The sequence below is a fragment of the Drosophila yakuba genome, chromosome 2R (assembly GCF_016746365.2).
Source record: "Drosophila yakuba strain Tai18E2 chromosome 2R, Prin_Dyak_Tai18E2_2.1, whole genome shotgun sequence".
Lineage (NCBI taxonomy): Eukaryota > Metazoa > Arthropoda > Insecta > Diptera > Drosophilidae > Drosophila > Drosophila yakuba.
In genome coordinates this window covers 9,939,816-9,957,618 of record NC_052528.2, presented here as the reverse complement: position 1 = coordinate 9,957,618, position 17,803 = coordinate 9,939,816, and the positions used below count along the sequence as shown (strand labels likewise).

Genomic DNA, 17,803 nt, shown 5'->3' with positions numbered 1-17,803 from the left:
CGCATGTTGCATACTTTACGGCACCACTGTATGTGCCCCACTCCGCCCACCTCATCTGCTTAGTTTTTCATCCCGACTCAGCCTTGACTCAAGTTTTTCAGGAAATCATTGCACCCAAAGGCGGATATATCCCTGCCCTACCGTCTTTTCCCCTATATAGAGTTGCACATACATGTATAAATATATATATATATATATATGTATGGGCTATATCCCCTGTCCGCACTCTCTTCGCCAGCTGTCTTCGGCACTTCAGCCGACGCTTAAGTTGCACAAAATGTAATACATTTGATTGCACTCATGTTCAAGTTCTGTGGCCAAAGTGGCTGCCAGAGCTGGAGCTGGAGATGGAGCTGGAGCCTCAAAGGAGGAGGAAAAAAAGTGCAAGGATCCATGGCGATGTGCTCCACTTTTCACCCATTTCCTCGGCACGATTCCTTCCATCAGGTTGCCGGATTCACGGTCTCCCTTTGCATCGCCACACTCGTAAGTGAATACGGATGCCGTTCGTGGGTGTGGGAGCCTGAAAATGCTACAAATTGATAGATCCGCTGGCACATTGGCAACAACAGCCAGTAGCAGCCAATAGCCAACTATCTGTTTATTAGACCAAACATGGGCAAAGGCCTGGGTAAGTGCATTATGTGAGTACGAGGTGGATAAGCTCTGCGGCTGATTCGTATTTAAAGCTTAAAGTACTCACTATTCACTAGCCACTGTGGGTAGGGATTTGCTTTTGCCGGGCAGAAGAAATAATATTTTAATATTTGGTGAAATATGTTTTAAGCTTAGGTCCTTTGGTATTTCTCTTTAAGCTTAAATACACAAATGAAACAAACCTCATACTAGTTACGTCCTTGGAGCCTTCGAGCTGAGCTCTTTAAGTACCAGTACATTTGATGGGCTTTTGCGGCTCTTTCGAGCCAACTCAAACCGCTACACACCCCTTTCATTAATACCGATTTGCTGTGAGTGGCCCTATGCATCATTCACAATTAAATCTGATTAGAGAGTTAGCGGGTCCATCAGGTTCAATCAAAACTGGCATGCCTAGTGGACCATTTACAGTGGGACAATGCCGGCGTGCTGGGCCAAATGGCAAAACTGACTGCCTGTCGCCGTTTTCCGCCCCACAACAGCCAGCCGGGTTATCCCATTCCAGTGGCATGGCTAATGGCCTTTAACTGATGGCGGGCAGTTCCACCATTAGGCCGGCAAAAGACAGGAGATGGGGAAGTGGAAGTGGTAGGGGATGAGGATGAGGATGGGAAAACTTCTGTCGCTGGAAAACGGCAGTCGGTGCGACGACATGGACATCCGCTCAGGTTGAGGCATCGACATGCTAATAGCTTTGAACTTTTCGCAAATTGCAGGCAGTGCACCCACCCACCCAACGCCTTTTTGCCACTGGTATTGCCGTTTTGCCGTATTGCAGTAGCAAGTGCAACTGCATTTGCGTTGGACTGTTAATTACCGTTATTGAACTTGTTTGATTGGCACAAGTTGGAAAGTTGGGCGCACCAAGGCAAACGCTGACCGCCGTTGAGCAGCCACGTTTACCCATGGAAATCGGATTTCCCGGCCGGATGTATGTTTGCATGGTTGTGTGGGTGTGTCAGTGTGTGAGTGGTGCCACTGCCACTAGGAAAGTGCCCCACCTGCCACATGCAATGCAAATAAAGGCAACGTGCCAGCCAGCCACTTGGATAATATTTCCTGCAATTAACAAGCTTTTACCTTTTCCTTTGCCGATAATATGATATTCCTTTCTTTCACATATACAGCCGCAGAGGTATCTCATTTCATTAAATAAAATAAATAAATTTATTTGTACTCGCACAACATATCCAGCAAATATTTACGCCCAACCAGTCAACCTTGCGTTGAGGTTACATTTTTGGAATTTCTTTGAGGAGAATTCAAGGCTTGCATATTAATTCTAAATCAGATTTATGTTCTTGCAACTTGAGTCTGAGCAAAGCATGCTTATTCAACGTCATTTGTATACTACCAAAAAAGAGGAGCAAAACAAAGTGCAGCGGAACCGGAAATGCATTCAACGCCGCCTGCCAATTGACAGGCAATGGCCAACACAAAGGCAGAACTGGGCAAAACAAGATGGCGGACATCGTCCTTGTTGTCCTTGTCATCGCTGCGCTTTTCCCACTGTCATCGCCATGTGGACATGTGTGATTGTGTGCCAGTGGCAGTGGCAGTGCGATTGCCTCGTTGTTTTCGTTGATTTTCCCACTTGGCTTCGCCTGCCATATGGCTAACGCGTTTGGGCCATGGCTTTCTGGCATCCCGCTCCTTCTTCGGCTTCTTCGGATGCTAAAGTTGACTTTTTACTGATTTGAACTGCAAACTTTCGCCATAGTTTAGTTGTGCTCGTTGTTGTTCTTTTTCACAGCCATCGAGGGATTTATGGGCGCTCAAAGTGCTTCTCGGTTCTCAGCTCTCTGCTCCCAACTCTCGAATCTGGAATCTCGCTTGGGTGTGAAGTAAAAACTTTGTCCTTCCCAAAGTAGGAGAATTTATATATGAATAAAGGTGTATGTATACACACGTATCTATATCTATATATACGTGGCACACGAGTGGGTGAACGGACACTTGAACATAAACTTGTACGAGTCAGTGTGTAATCAGTTGTAAGCCAACTGTAAGCCAACAGCAGATGATATCGATTCAATTTTCAGTTCTTTCGGGAAGTGAATCTTGTTAAGTGGTCAATTCATTAATATTGGCTTCAACTTGCTGACTACGACTGCAAAAAATGTGTGCTTAATCCCGAAAAATAGCGCTGCCAGTGGATTTATATCAGTTGGGGATGCAAAGTAAGTTATGTCCAATTCGTTGAAGGGAAATCGAGGAGAAGACTTGGTGCCTTTGTCGATGGCAATTGCAGTGGTTCTGTGAATGCAAATTTCGGCGATTTATTGCCAACCCATTTTGCTAATTTATTGTCCTTGCATTAGTTGTACGCCCACTTTAGCAAACAGATGCGTTTCAAATAGGGCAGAATTCATCTTAAGAGATATCCTTAAATGCAGGACTACGCAATCTCGAGCCCCCGATGATGTAATCCAAAATGTAATCGTTTGAATCAACCTTCCGTCAAGCTCGTGTGGAAAACTCACTTTTCCCAAACGTAGGTTTAATACATTTTGCTGGCACGAACTCAATTTCTTTTCCGCATTGCTTTTTTCGCTTTCACTTTGCTTCAATTTATAAAATTGAATATTGGTGGCGAAACTCGATTTGTCCACACACGACCACGCCCACTGAGGCAGGACGATTGGTACTGGCAAGGACGAAAAGGACCTACCGCTTTCCTGGCTGCGTTGCGTAAGTTGGTACATAATCTGCAGCTACTTACACAGAAACTTGCAGGCAGTGGGATGAAGCCAGCAATTTATATTGTTTTGTAGGATTACGCACTTTTTTTCATTTCTTCCATTTAGAGCAGGCAGTTTTGGATTACTTTGGCACTTGGGTGAATTATTCTTCAGTCTTTAAATTTATGTGTTTATTTGAGGGCGTCTAAGTAAATTCAGCAAAAAGCCAGCACAAATCCATCGAACTTTGAGAAACTAAATTTATTGTTTTATAAATGTTCTATATCCGCTGTTAAAACGCTTAGTGCATTTGCCTGTAATGCCTGCCAATTGCTTCATCTCTTAGCTCACACCCACATGCAAATGTCTTGGCACTTAGGTTATTTCATTACGCACACATGTGTGTGCAGCCGTGTGTATGTGTGTGTCTGTGTGTGTGCATAAAAATTGTCATTTTCCCAGCGATTTTTATAGCACCCCATGCTCTATCGCCACCCCATTTTTCTGTTTTCGCCATCACTCCGAATGCCGCTGACAGCTTTACGTTTTGTGGGACGAACAGTGACTTACATAAGTACAGCCCCACACACGCACACAACTGAACTGCTCCTTTGTGTGTCATTTAGCTTTTGTCTCACGCGTGCCAAGTTTCCCCGCCCCCAGCCTGCCCCCAGCCCGCTGCCATCCGAATTTTCCTCATTTTCCGACTTGTTTGTGCTCTTAATTTTCTTGCCAAGTTTGCAGTTTTCGCAACGTTTTTATATGATTTTTATACAAACGTGATATATTTCTGTGATGCGCCCGCTCACTTTTTATTAACGCAGCGCCGCCCCATGTATGTGTGTGTGTGCGTGTGTTGTGGGTCTTTGTCCTTCGTCCTTTGTTCTGGCTTATTCAATTTCACTTATTGATTTCCCTGCTTATCTGGCATCTATGTACTATACGCCAGGGGGAAAGTAAGCACGAAAGTAAGCACCCTACTTCTGCTTGATGAACGCAAACTGACGGGCACGGACGGCCATGTGGTGGTCCAGTTTGTTCCAGAACTCCATCATGATGCCGCAGTCCGAGTGCCGCTCGTTGGGCGAGAGGGCCAGGGGGTGCAGCTGCAAGTTGCACAGCTCCTTGCACACCGGCGTATCCTTGAAGTGCAGATGGAAGGCGCACACCTGGTGGAAGATGGCGGCGGGGTCAGCGCCCTGCGGCCAGCCCTTGAATTGCCAGTGGGGTCCCATGGCGAACACCGCGGCCACTCGCTCCCACTCGCCGGGGGTCAGGCGGGTCACGTTGTCGATGACCCGGTAGCTCACCAGCTCGCCCTGAAATTTGCATTTCATAAAGGTAATTAATCCCGCGACCAGGCATGCACTTATTAGAAATTCTAACCACCCATGGCAGGCATATACAGCGAACAATAACTATTAGCGAAGCACCTATAATGAAAAATTCCTCATTCTCCACCGCATCAGTGGTTTATGTAGAGGAGCGCAAAAAAACAAATTCTACGCTTAACCCACCTGAAATCGATGCTCGACTATGACCTCATCGAGATGCTGGCCATGGTGCATCAGCCGGTGGGCTTGTTTCAGGGGCACGTAGCGCATCTCCTGCAGCAGCTCCTTGGCATTGTACAGGGTGACCAGGCTCGTCAGTGCCGCCGGAACCACAATGATGGGCATTCGGGAGCGAGGATTCGAGGGACGACATCCACTGATGGCTTTCTTGGTCCTTTGATAGCTAGGAACACTCAAAGATCGGGCTCTCTTGAGCGGCATGGTTTTTGGACTGGCGCGTAAAGTCGTGGCCCTCTCCAAGTGGCTGCCCTGCGGATTGATGCCGAACTCCTGCTGCTCCTTGAGGAATCTCTCCTGGCCATAGCGATTGTACTTGGACTTTTCCGTAGGCGGCACTGTCCTGGTCTCCGGCTGGAGCGGCACTATCGGCACTTCCCTTACGACTATCGGGGTAGACTCCCTCGGCGTGGAGTGCATGCATCGCCTCTTGGAATCGTAGACGAGGTGGAGGTACTCCTGAGCAGCGGTCATCTCGCTCTCTCCCAGCAGCTGCTCCTCGAAGACGCGGAACGGCCGCTCGCGCTCCATGGCCCGCTTGCAGAGGTCCGCCTGGACGTCGTCCACCTGGCGGTCGTTCTCCCGCTGCTGCGCCCTCTTCTGCCTGCCGGCCACATCGACGCACTGCTTCATGGCCAGTCGCTTGGCCTTGATCATCGCTATGGCCTCCACAGTCATGGTCTGGCTAAGGGTCTTCAGAATGGGGTCCATTTCGGTTGATTTCCTCGTTTGTGGCACTCAAATTGCGACTTTCCAAAATACTTTATTGTATTATTTATCGATACAAGCTCCGAATCCGACTACACCTAGTGACACACTTGATTCGATAATTTGATTAAGAGTGCGAAGCACACTGTTTTCGATTGCCAAGTTTTTCATTTAAGCTAATATATATATATGGTAAATCAATTCGTTTTAACCAAGTTATGTTGAACCATTAGAACGAGTCGATGAATTAAACAAAAACGCTATTAAATTATATGAATTCAAATGGCCAAATGGCATACTGTGGAAAATAATTGTAATTTCTACATTTTCCATTTATTGGAACTTGATTTCACTCTACAACTCGGCTTTTCTTGGCTCACCTCCTTTGTTGGCACATAAAAAACTCATAAATATTCAAACTTTCTCGCAGCCATCGTTTATTTTTTGTCAAAGCCATTATTTATTTTTATTACATTGCCTTGGTCAGTGGTTCGTCCCGTTTCTCTTCGTTTCTCTTCGTTTCGATGGTTTTTATTTTTTCGCCCCGAGTTGTTTTTATTTGTAAGCTATTTTTATTTGACAAAGTTTCACCCACACCCGGGGAAAAGGATGGCAAAAGAAATTGTCCCCGGCTTTATGTTATTGACTTTAATAACATTTTAGCTGCAAGGCATGAAAATATTTTTATAAATTTTGTTTCTGTTTTCCTCCGCTCGGCTGTTTCTTGCATTTTTCCCCAGCATCGCTTTGTTTTGCCGCCGAAGCCTGAAATTGATTTCTGCAATGGGGGCCCACTCGAGTTCCCATCATAATTTATGCATCCACCCAGTCAGCCAGTCAGGCAGTCAGGCAGTCAGCCAGTCTTCCAGCCAACCAGCTATCCAGCTAGCCTCAAAAGCTATTAGCTGGCTGGATTCCCCAGTTATCGCGGCTATATACGTCCATGTATGTATGTGGCCCGAAGGGGATGCCCGTAATTGCTAAAGCGAAATTTCATTACCAAAAACGAAAAGGAGCGGGTGGCATTGTAGACGGGTTTCGTTTCGCGTGTGATAAATACCGTATAAGGTCGCCGCCATCGCCATCGTCATCGCCATCGCAGCCTGGAAAATGAAATTTTCATCCAGACTCTTGTGGCAGCCATTTTGTCGTTGGTGTTGCACTAGAAAATGTCTGAATGGCGGATTGGCGGCTGCGGCAGCGACAGCGGCATCGTTGTCGCCATTTTTGTTTATGGCCGCATTTGTCACGGCAAATTGTATTGCCAACTGGCAACTGGCAACTGGCGGGCCTTGCCTTGCCTTTTCCCGGCATATTTACCATTTTTCCGGCGCTGCCGCGTTAAGAATGCGGCATAAAAAACGCGATGAACCGAAAGGCTCACCTTACGTCTACGGCCTTTTGGCGTGTTAATTAAACCGGCGGGAATGGCCAGGATGATCTGATTGCTCATTCGGCTCAGCACTAATTAAGTTTATGGCATAATGGCGAAAAAAAACCGTTATGGTATGGGTGGCATTTGGACGACAGACACATTTTTCGTATTTATATATCATGTAGTGAGGGCGAAGCTTTAAAAAAAACCCGATTCAAGGGCCACGATGACCAGAAGCGCCGAAAACAATGCTGGAAATTGAAATTGAAAAGAATGGCTTACTGACATAGATATGGAACGAGCATTTTAGCTTTTCCATTCACGATTCTTTTTGCAAAGAGTCAGCGAAGCGAACACGAGATGCGAGTGCATAACTTCAAATTTAATCAGAGAAGAATGCGACCACGCATAGTCATTCTGGCCGCGGGGAAATGGAATCATCGCTGGCCAGCGATTTGCACCCAACTGCATGGAATCGCATCAAAGCAAGGAAAACCCGGCAGCAGGGAAATGGGAAATGGGAAAAGCGTGTTTCGCCCGCCTTCGGCGATCGTTTCACCCAGCTGGCAACTAATTTCGCCTCAGTGACAAGACAAGGCCATCAAAAATTCCCCTCCCAAACAAACCATGGCCAATTATTGTTTGCGGCTCCCTCGTTTTATTACGTAGCCGCAGCGTTGGCCCGTTTACGGCACACGACCCTCGGCGGACGCTCGTCGGCTGGGGAGGGAATGGGAGGGGAAAAACAATTTTGTCAGCTTATAAACAGTAAAAATAAAATGCCGGACTAACCAAATACGAGGACCAACGGCATAACTATAAAGCGCCATTGAGACACGCACACATGCATGCGCACACACACAAGACACCCAGGTTCACATGCATTTGGTGTGTACACAGCGCGAAACAATCTCTCTATTAATCTAAGAACCAGAAAATGAAGTGTTTCTTGCTATCTATAAGTCCTAAACAGGTTTTCTGGCATCAGCGCTATAACTTTTACGTTTATTAATATTACTTTTAATTTGCATTCTAAAATATGAAATATTTTACAAAACAAGAGTTAGTATAAATAGTTGATGTAGATGTATCCCCATCATTTCTCTCTCTGTACACATGTTTGCTTGGCTCCCTTTCAAGGCTGACACTTTATTACCTTCCTTGGCGAATTATTTCCATTATGTTTTCGCATTCGGAGCAGATTCATGTGCCCTGCACACAGGCCAATTTAATGGAAATGAGATTGGCTTCGGCTGAAGGTGCAATGAAGCCGTAGGTTGGAGAATGGAAACACGCCCGTTAAGTGGGCAAATAGTGTCGGCACTGCTGATCAATTTCAGTGACCCCCTTTCGTCCTTTGTCAGCACAAGGACCCCGAGTTCCGATCAAGTTGTTTCCCATGGCGCATCTCGACCACGTTGGGATGACTTCAAATGTGAGTGACAGGCTGCACGGCGTATATGAACTGGAGGTCTGTTTGTGTGCTTGATTGTGCTGAGGTTCGAGGTTCGCACACATACCTCATATACCACCGAGGCACAGAGTCCGCCAACCTTTTCAAAGTGCTACAGAAAAAAGAGGAAAAATAGAAACGGAATAAGAGCTCGACTACTGCAGCCGCAGTTGCAATCTGTATCTAGTTTCTAGTATCTTTCCGTTGGCATTGCCGGCGTGTCCACTTGGATGTCTCTCCATCATGTTTGCACATTTTGATGGCTGTTTGATGTGCAACAGTTGCACTTCAAGTGGCCAGTTGCTGCCTGTCATCTCGCTTTGCGAAAGCGAAATATCAAGCATTCGCCATGTGGTCCGACTCTTGGCACTTCCGCCCGCAGGGGCCACTTGGCCAGAGAGAAACTTTTTATTCAATTTGATTTTCTTCAACTGCAAGCAGCTGTTGCAACTTCCCCACAAAATTGAATCCGAGAACGGATGCCAGCACACGAAATTAAGCGGAAACTCTGAAATTTATTTTGCCATGGGTTATGACAGAATATTTATATCGATTTTCTAAAGCGCTGGAATATCACAAGCTTTAATCAGTTGACTTTACGATATACAAAGTGGGCCACACGTGTATTCACTCTTCCCAGCGACTTTTCCATTAAGCCAGAGCTGAGTTGAGTCCTTCCTTTTTACAGGACTTGTTCAGGCAATCAACGAGTCAACCTTGACGAGCAGCTGCAACTTCGCGCACTCAGAGAAAATGCTCGATTCCGTTTTAAAAATAACTAGTTAACTTCATATTATTCGTTTAGGTTATTCCACTGCTTAAGTGAAATCTCTATTTCCTGTCATAGCTAACATAAAATATCCCACTAGTAAAGCAGCTACTGTGCTGAAACCTTCTTAGTTATAAGTTGGTTTTTCCTGCGAGTGTCCTTGCGACTAACAGTTTAGCACGACATTTGCAGGCTGACAGGATGTGCACTTCAAACGGAAATTGCGACACACATATTGCCAGCTTCCTTTGACTCGACTCGTTTCGCTCTTTAACAATATGCGCACGTATGCTAATGCCGATGTATCTCTCGCTTCCCCTAAATTACCGTAATTTATTACGGAAAGTGGGCGGTCTTTTTTGCTCTTCAAATGTATTTCAATTGCCAAGTGTGTCAAAAGTTTCAACGCTTTTCGGGCTCTTACCAGCTCACCTGCCACCTGTTCTTCAGTTCAGACTTTCTGTCTGTCTGTCTGTCTGCGCTCCTGGCCAAAAGCTCATCGCATTTGCCACTTAGTCTGCTCGTCAGCTTTTGTTGCAGCTCCTGCCGCCCCATACACTTGAAAAAACAGAGCAGACTTTGCACAAGGAATATTGAAGTAGTGCTGTGTTACTCAAAAAATATCTAAACCTCATTTATAAGGTTCATTTGAAATTGTAAAAATATAACTTTAATATTGATACTAATTTATAGTCTTATAGATTACTCACTGTTTTGTAGTGTATCTCACGTGCAGCTTGGTGTAAAATATTTTAGAGGGTTATATGGTGTGTGCAGCAACTGTAAACTGCAAAATGCTACTAATTGTTTTGCCGCCAATTACGTGCACAAGTGTGTGTGGCAGCGTGCAGCTGTGTGCGTTTGCCTGTCGTTTGATGTATGCGCTCTGTTTATTAAAATTTATTTTGTCGAGCACCTACTTTTCGGTGCTACTCGGCTCCAGCACTCACCTTGCCGGTAATTTGTGCATTTTCGCATAACATTTAGCACAATTTTCCGCATTTTGCGGCTTCGAGTGACAGAGCGAAGAATGCTGTGGCATGCTGCAGCTGTTTGTTTTCAAATAGATAGGTAAGAATAAAATTCATTGCTAGAATAGCAGATAAGCCTTCGAATTTTTTGCCATTTTTACCAATTTTGATGATGGTACCCTTATGAACAATTTGTCAAATTTTTTTTTTCTAAACCGAAAAAATAGGGATAGACATACTAGTAGTTAACTATGTTTATTAAGCAGCACAAACAGTCTCTATTTTAGCTGTTTGGCTATTTTTGGCCAAGTTATGCCGAAAACGCCGATTGGAAATACCAATTTTTTTACAAATTTTTTTTCTCGATGTTTTGATAAAAAATAATCCGTTTCTTTTTCGATAGCAGTAAAAATAGTTGTCTAAGAGTGGAATGCCATACCTCGTTGAATTCGTAATAAATTTTACTATCCACCGGTGCTCAAAAAAGGAAAATGTAATTTTTTTTTGTAATTTTTTGCAAATTTTGATGAAGGTACTTACCGAAAATGCAGAAATTTGTCAAATAAATTCCTTACATTATAAAAAAAACAAACCAATAACATGCAGCGAGATCAGAACGGCGATATTTTATTTATTAAATCACATAAATGCCTCTTAAACACCTTGAACAATAAACCATTAAGTTAGCCGCTGGCCATATAGGCTGACCTCGTTCCTGGGCCACAGAGGCATACCCTCAATACCCGCAACACACCCAAAAGCCAGTGCCCCGAGGCGTTAAGCAGGAAGGCGTTTTCACCTCTCATGGCATAACGCGCATACGCACCGTTGTACGGCGGGGGCGGTGTGTGTGCGTAAGTGAAGGCAAACAAACATAAAAGCAAACAATAAATGGAAAAAATAAACCGTACACCCCGGCTTTTTTGTGAAAATAAATGATTATTTAATATTTATTTTCATGTTGCTTGAGGAAGGTGAAAGGTGGACGATGGACGGTGGCCAACGGCTGCAGCATTTTTCATGCCACTTCAAGTGAGTCTAAGTGCCTCGCCGGGCCCGGCCATTAATGCCAACTGATTGGTCAGTAGAGAACTAACCATTCGAGCCAAGGAAGCACCAGACAAAATACCCCGACATACACACACACATGTATTTTTTATTTTGCCAACGTTTCTGATTATTTACGCCTGATAGGGCCCAGTTCTGGAGGGTGTAAAAATGATTGAATGTGCCTGGCAGTGAAATCGGAATTGGATGGGTCTGCCTGGGCTTTGTTGTCTGGGCTTAGTTTTAGTTGTGAATGGATGTTTTTGGGCTTGGGCTAACGAATTACTGGGAGCTCGAGTGATTTATTGATTTAAATGGGAACTTTAATACATGGGCAGAAAATAAGCAACACTAGCTGACGCAATAAAAAGCAATCGTGTCACGGCTCAATGCAAATAACAAATTATTTCAACTGTACTGAAAATTATTAGTTAGCTTAGTTTTCCAAGCATATACAGTCAATTGGCTGTCACATTAGTTACGTAATATTTGACGAGACTGTATAAAAACGCTATTGTTTTTACCTTGATACTCTGAGCAAAAAAAAAATCAGTGAACCGTAGAGACAATCAAAATGCGCACACACACGCTCAAAGTGCTGCCTCAATCACTCAGGAAGAGCTAAAAAACCTTTGCAGTTTTTTCACTTCCACATCGATGCGAAAGTGAAAAGGGCTGACCATTTGAGGGAGGGAAATTCCGGCCGAAAGAAGGATTCAAGTGGTTGGTCGGCTTGACGGCACGTTTAATGAATTGGAAGGTAATAAGCAAAGCATTACGGCTATTTCTTCATCAGGCTCACATTCTCATCCCTTGCCCTCCCCCTCCCCTTCTCCTTTGATTATTGATTTTTATTGAATGCGAATTTTTTGCGAGCTGACCCATTCCCCCGCTGTCTTATTGGATTTGTGTGCAAGTGGAGCAGTGGATGAGGGGGTCTGCCAAAGTTAATAAGATTCGCCTTTTTGTTTTCGCCAGCTTAGCTCTTCTTCGGCTCCCTTTTGGGGCCAGCGGTCAGGCGAATTAATTAAAGCACATAAAAAATGGTCGAGTGCTAGGAATGCAATAAAGTCAACCAGGTTCGGCCGCTCGGCAGGGGAAATGGGAAATGGGAAAGCAACTAACGGCAGCAACTATGCATAGCTATAGAGCACCCGAGCACGCATCATTTAAGCGCTAAATTATAGCATACTTTTATGCGGCAGGTTATAATTCACTGTACGTGCGAAATGCAGTTGCAGTCCAAAACTGACAGTGGTTCTGGTGGCGCTGGTGGTGCTGGTGGTACTGGTGTGGTGTTTGGTGCCACTGTGGAAAATTATCATTTTAATTGCGCATTTCCCAACGGCACATAAAAACAGCAATGGCAGAACGGTGAAAAAATAGTCGGCAAACCAAAAGCGCCGAAGTCAAAGCCCAAGTAAATAAATTATGCTGCAGACTTGTGCAATAACTAAAATTAACAAAAACAACAGCATTTTATTGCACGTCTCGCCGTTTTATTTGCATTAATTTGCTCCTGCAGCCGCGCAAAACGAGCAACGAAAGCGCACGAAACCACTGACAGAAAAAAATTGCATTCGCATCTGGAGGTAAAAAAGAGTATAGGAAATGCGCTCCGCCCCCGTCTGTCCATCGTCAAATGTGCACAAATTAAAAAGCCAACGCCGCGAAATGAAAACATGATAAAGTCGGGAGCGCATCCCCAAACAAAGTTGCCATCGAAATTTGGTCACGTGCCACCTCGCTCCGAAAAACGCCCAAAACGCGACTGTGTGGAGTTATTTACGTGCCGCGCACATTTTTTGGCGCTTAATTCATGCTCTTTCTGGGAGAGGGGGCAGGCTGCATGGTGCGGGGTGCGGAGTGCAGGGAAGCGGCTGGCGGAGCGACAGAAGCAGGAGCAGAAGTGAACAAACAAACAGCCAAAAGGACGCACAAACAAAATGGAACTTCTTGCGCGCATAGAGAGACAACGTCAGGACATCGCTGGCATTTTGACTGCCCCTCCGCTGCTTTTTGGGCGGACGCAGACGGAGCTCCAATCGCCATATAGCAACCACTCGCTGTTTGTTGTCTCAGCATTTGTTTGCACAGCCACTGCGAAACTGCAGCATACTTCGGGGCGCTGGCGCAACGCGGCGTATACTTAATTTGCGGTTGGCGCTGGTCACAGCACGTAGCCGCTAAGTATGCTACGCCTAATGACCAGCAGAGGCGAGTGGCGCCAGGACATCGTCTCCGCTGGCGGGATGTGGCAATGCTCTGACTGCAGAGACTGTGTTGCGCCGAAGAACATGGTATAACAGTTTAGGTTGGAGCTTAAAAAAATCGTACATTATTAGGAGTTTTTATTAAAGCTTCTGCTTCGAAGCTATATCAATGCAATATCGAAGCAATATCTACAAGAGAAAGTAAACTGAAGACTTGATTTATAAGAACTACTTAGCTGTAAAGTGCAATGACATCATTTTTGTTTTTATAATAAAAATAATAATTTTTGTTTATTAAGGCATACGGGGCAATGACATCCTTTTTGTGAAACCGAACTTTGAGCTACATATTTAATTTTGTGATATTTTTGTGCTCCTCTTATTAAAGCAATAATATTTAGAATTCCGACTAGAAAAAAGGGCATCCGAGAGCATCAGTGGCCGAGCTACCAAACAAGCAATGCCCCCAACTATAAAGCCTCGCCAAGGATGAAGGAACAAAGTGCCGACCTTTTTGGCAGAGTCGCCCGGCGACATAAATAATACGAGAGAAGTCGTGATGGCAGAAATAGGAGCGGCAAAAGGCCGCGCGGAAATGGGCAGATAGGGGCTCTTTCTTTTTTTATGGACGGTAAATGACCCGACCAACGAGTTGCTTGCATTTAATATACCAGGACCAGTAATGTTTTATCTAATTTTTGTAATGCTGCGCGTGCTGAAGTGAGAAATATGGCCGGCGAACGTGGTCAACTGGGTGGGAAAGTGGGCTTGTGGCAATGTAGCAATGTGGCAATGTGGCACTGTGGAGATGCCCGGGTCCTCAGGCAGCTATCAATTTCTATTAGGCCCGCTCGCTTGCAGGCCAAGTCAGGATGTGGCTCGGATCCTGGTGTCACTTTAAAACTGCAACCCGGCCAAATTGAAAGCAACTGCCGAGCAGCAGCCGAACTGGAACCGAAAACGAAACAGGGGCAAAATAAGAGGGTACAAACTGGACGGTACGGGCAAAAAGTGGACTGGAAAACAGAAATGCGGAGCAGCAACGGCAGCAAAAATTGCTCTTAATTGGCGGCAGCCATTAAATGCAATTTATCAAACAGACGACAGAGACAGCCACACAAAGCACACAACAGCATGCCGCTCATGTGTGGCGGCCAGAAAGAGATGGGGTCACATGCTGCCGAAAGAGACGGGGCGATGGTGAAGTAGAGCGGAGCGGACAACAGTTGACAATTAATTTGACACAATTGCAGAGCAGAGCAGAGCAACGCACCTGGCCAAAAGGATGCCGACTGCACCGCCTTGCCGAGCTGCCTTCATAGTTGACATTGTGTAAATGTCGCCGACATTGTCCTCGCCTTCCGCTTCCCTGTGTGTGTGAGTAGTGTGTGTGTGTGTGTGTGCTTGTGTAATGAGGCTGCATGCCGCCAGTGCAATAGTGTGGCAGCTCCCTCTAATAGCCTCATACTTGTGTGGCAGGTCGCACGCGTACTCCAGCATATAATCGTAAAAAACTTGACTGCTACTCCACACCCATTCACTCAGCCAAAAAAGGGGCTTGAGAAAGCATCACGTAGCCAAAATAGCTGGCAAAATGTTTTGGGATTTATTTCCGACTCGGTTTCCTTGGTATAAAAGCTAAGCCCAGCTATGAATGCTCTTCAAGGTCTTCCCAGGACACAGTTTACCAATTAATGCCAGCGTGCATTATTATTAAGTCACAAATTGATCCATTCAGGCAGCCAAGGAGCTAGGAGCGCCTCCACATGCTTACTTCAGCAATTCTGGTTAATATCATGGAAGACGTCAAATTCAGTGAAGCCAGCAAGATGTGGTGAGATGTCAATGAATATCTCGACAACTAGTTCGCATCGAATAAGTCGGGCCACTATCTAGACTAGCACAATAATTCTGAAACTCTGTGAGGCCGTTCAGGAGCGATTAAAAGCCTTTTAGTTGCCAATGGCAGTAATGAGGGGGTGTGCGCATAGTGCTCGCCCATGCAGTTGCCACCGATCCTGCAATGCCTCTGATGCTTGTGCCCCTGCTGTTTGCTGGCTGGCCGCAAAAGCCGCCACCGCATACCAGGCAAAGTGCAGTCGTGCCACGCCCCCTCTCCGGGGCCCCCCTCTTGCCCAGGACCACTGCCTGTGAACTCGGCGCTTGCATTAAGTGGCGGTTGGCAAAGTTGTCGACGTTGTGGAACTTAAACAATGCACGAGGCAAGCGACTGCAAGCAGGAGCCGCCTCTTTGGTCTCACCAGGTGCAAGTTGCACCACTGCAGTGCACTGCACCACCCACCCACTGCAGTGCTGGCACGGAGTGGGAATAGGAATGCCGTAAGCTGCTCAGGATTCGGGCTGAGGGTGCAGGAGAGGGGGCTCCCGGTCATGGAGACGGCAGATTGCCAGCTGTTCTTATGCCTTAAGGACATTAACCTAATCAACGCTCTGTGCAAGGCTCACTCTCTCATGCACACACACGGACGCACATGTGTTGCATAACGAGGGGCGTTCTGTTGACAGTGGTGGAAAATGCGGGAAAACGGAGGGAAAGCCGAGGAAAATGCAAGCGAACCAAGTAGAGTTAAGCTGTGCTGAGGGTATTGACTGCCCCGTCGAGTTATTGTTTAATGTTTGGGCCGTGATTCAGAGCAAGTTGCGAGGTTGTAAGCCAAGTGGTAAGAGAACTCCTACAGAGAGAGAAAAACAAATTACCTTTAGCCATAAGCAATCAGTCTCAACTATTTAATTAGGCTGCTCATAAGATGATAGCAAAAATATAATATAAGTGAAGGTACTAAATATAGTTTGTAAGTGATATCTAATGACTATTTGAAGTAACCTTTTAGTTGTACCCAGTGCTGGAGTCAGGAGAAAAAGTAAACACTTGGAATGCAAATAGGCATTTGCAATGAGAGCAGGACTTAATTAGAAACGGACTGGGGACAATGCATCCAACGTCAATAGAACAACTTATGATTCTGCAATGTAAACCCCGTTTGCCTTTCAATTAGCCGGGCTGGCGCGATTGGCATTTACAGAAAAATAATATTATTAAAGACAACACAAACACGAGGATTGGAGTGCATTAAATTAATGTTGATGTTGGGCAAAAAAACTCAACTGCCACAAAATGAAACTCAACTCGATGTCATTTGCATGTTTGCCTTGGTAAACGTGAAAAAATGCAAGAGACCGCCGCGGCGGGGCAAAAAGCGGAAAATCGATGAAATTTTTGCCAGCAAAATGTGACAGGCATCCACACTCCCCGATCTGCCAGTAATCGGACCGACATACGCGAATATATATGCATATAGACCGATGTACGAACGCGTAATTATGTCAGCGCTTGATTGTCCGTTCCGCCCTTAGGCGCGTAGCTCCATAGCTCCATAGTTCCACGGCTCCATAGCTCGATGGCTCCATCGTTTTGTCAGTCCATAAAAGTACATGGCTTTTTTGCATATTGATAAGGCCGCACGCAATGCTCCATTGAACTGCCATAATTGTCATGTGTGCGAAGGCCTGGAAAGCTGTGCGATTTTTACACAAAATTATTTGCAATTATTGCGTAAAACTGTCTGATTTATGAGGGCAATCGAAAACCAATATTATCCCGCAAAATGTTTGAAAAACAATGCAATTAAGCGGCTGACATTGCCTCAAGGCAAGCAATTAATTTATGGGTGCATTTTTAAGTACTGGTATAAATATTGGATGCGCGTTTTTTTTTTACCACATTTCGATCGAAATGAATATTGGGTGCAGAAAGTGCGCGTGATGTATAAACTTGATTGGATTTTCTTTAAAAGCATCAAATGCAAGGAATGTTATGAATATTTACACATTTTTCCCTGTCTAACACATATGAACATATGTATTAAAACAAATGTAAGCTTTTTATGATCCGATAAAGGTCTTAAACATGTTTTCGATGCCAAATTAAACAGCCGCGGGCGGCTAATGAGCAGAGTGTGGCAGGCTCGTTTGATTGTTGTCAAGAACCGGCGTTTTATCAACTGTCAAACAACCCACTCCAAGTGCTCCAAGTGCACACTTCCCCAGCCCGATCCTGCCCAGAAATTTATGCGGTGCAGCGTATGCCACAGAAAAGCTGGAAGCTTGAGCATGCTCGAGTGTTTGCCAGAGTGTGAGTGCAGAAGTGGGTGTGCGAGTGTGTGGGTGTGTGGGTATGTGTGTGGCAGCTTCATTAAATTTGCACGCACATCTAGTGGGCGGCTGGCGGTGGGCGGGGTCGTTCGGTGCCCAAAGACGAAGGCAGCCAACGTCAGTTCTGTGCAATTTCCGACGCAATCTTCATTTACAACTTAAGTTACAGCACAAACAACTACTGC

At 45.4% G+C, this 17,803-nt stretch overlaps 2 protein-coding genes and 1 long non-coding RNA gene across 4 annotated transcripts in view; 2 read left to right on the top strand and 1 right to left on the bottom strand.

Moving 5' to 3' along the window:
* LOC6529915 (hemicentin-1) overlaps positions 1-17,803 on the top strand; it is a 120,284-nt gene that overhangs the window by 65,146 nt on the left and 37,335 nt on the right. The gene's annotated exons all lie outside the window — the stretch shown is intronic.
* Positions 4,050-5,741, bottom strand: LOC6529916 (parafibromin). The gene is made up of 2 exons (XM_002090837.3): positions 4,856-5,741; positions 4,050-4,657 (listed from the first exon to the last, which is right to left on the bottom strand). Exons 1-2 carry the CDS (start codon positions 5,618-5,620, stop codon positions 4,316-4,318), a joined length of 1,107 nt encoding a protein of 368 aa, XP_002090873.1. The 5' UTR covers positions 5,621-5,741; the 3' UTR covers positions 4,050-4,315.
* LOC120321236 lies at positions 10,604-13,549 on the top strand. The gene is made up of 2 exons (XR_005560837.1): positions 10,604-11,992; positions 12,211-13,549. It is a non-coding gene; the product is annotated as an uncharacterized LOC120321236 (long non-coding RNA).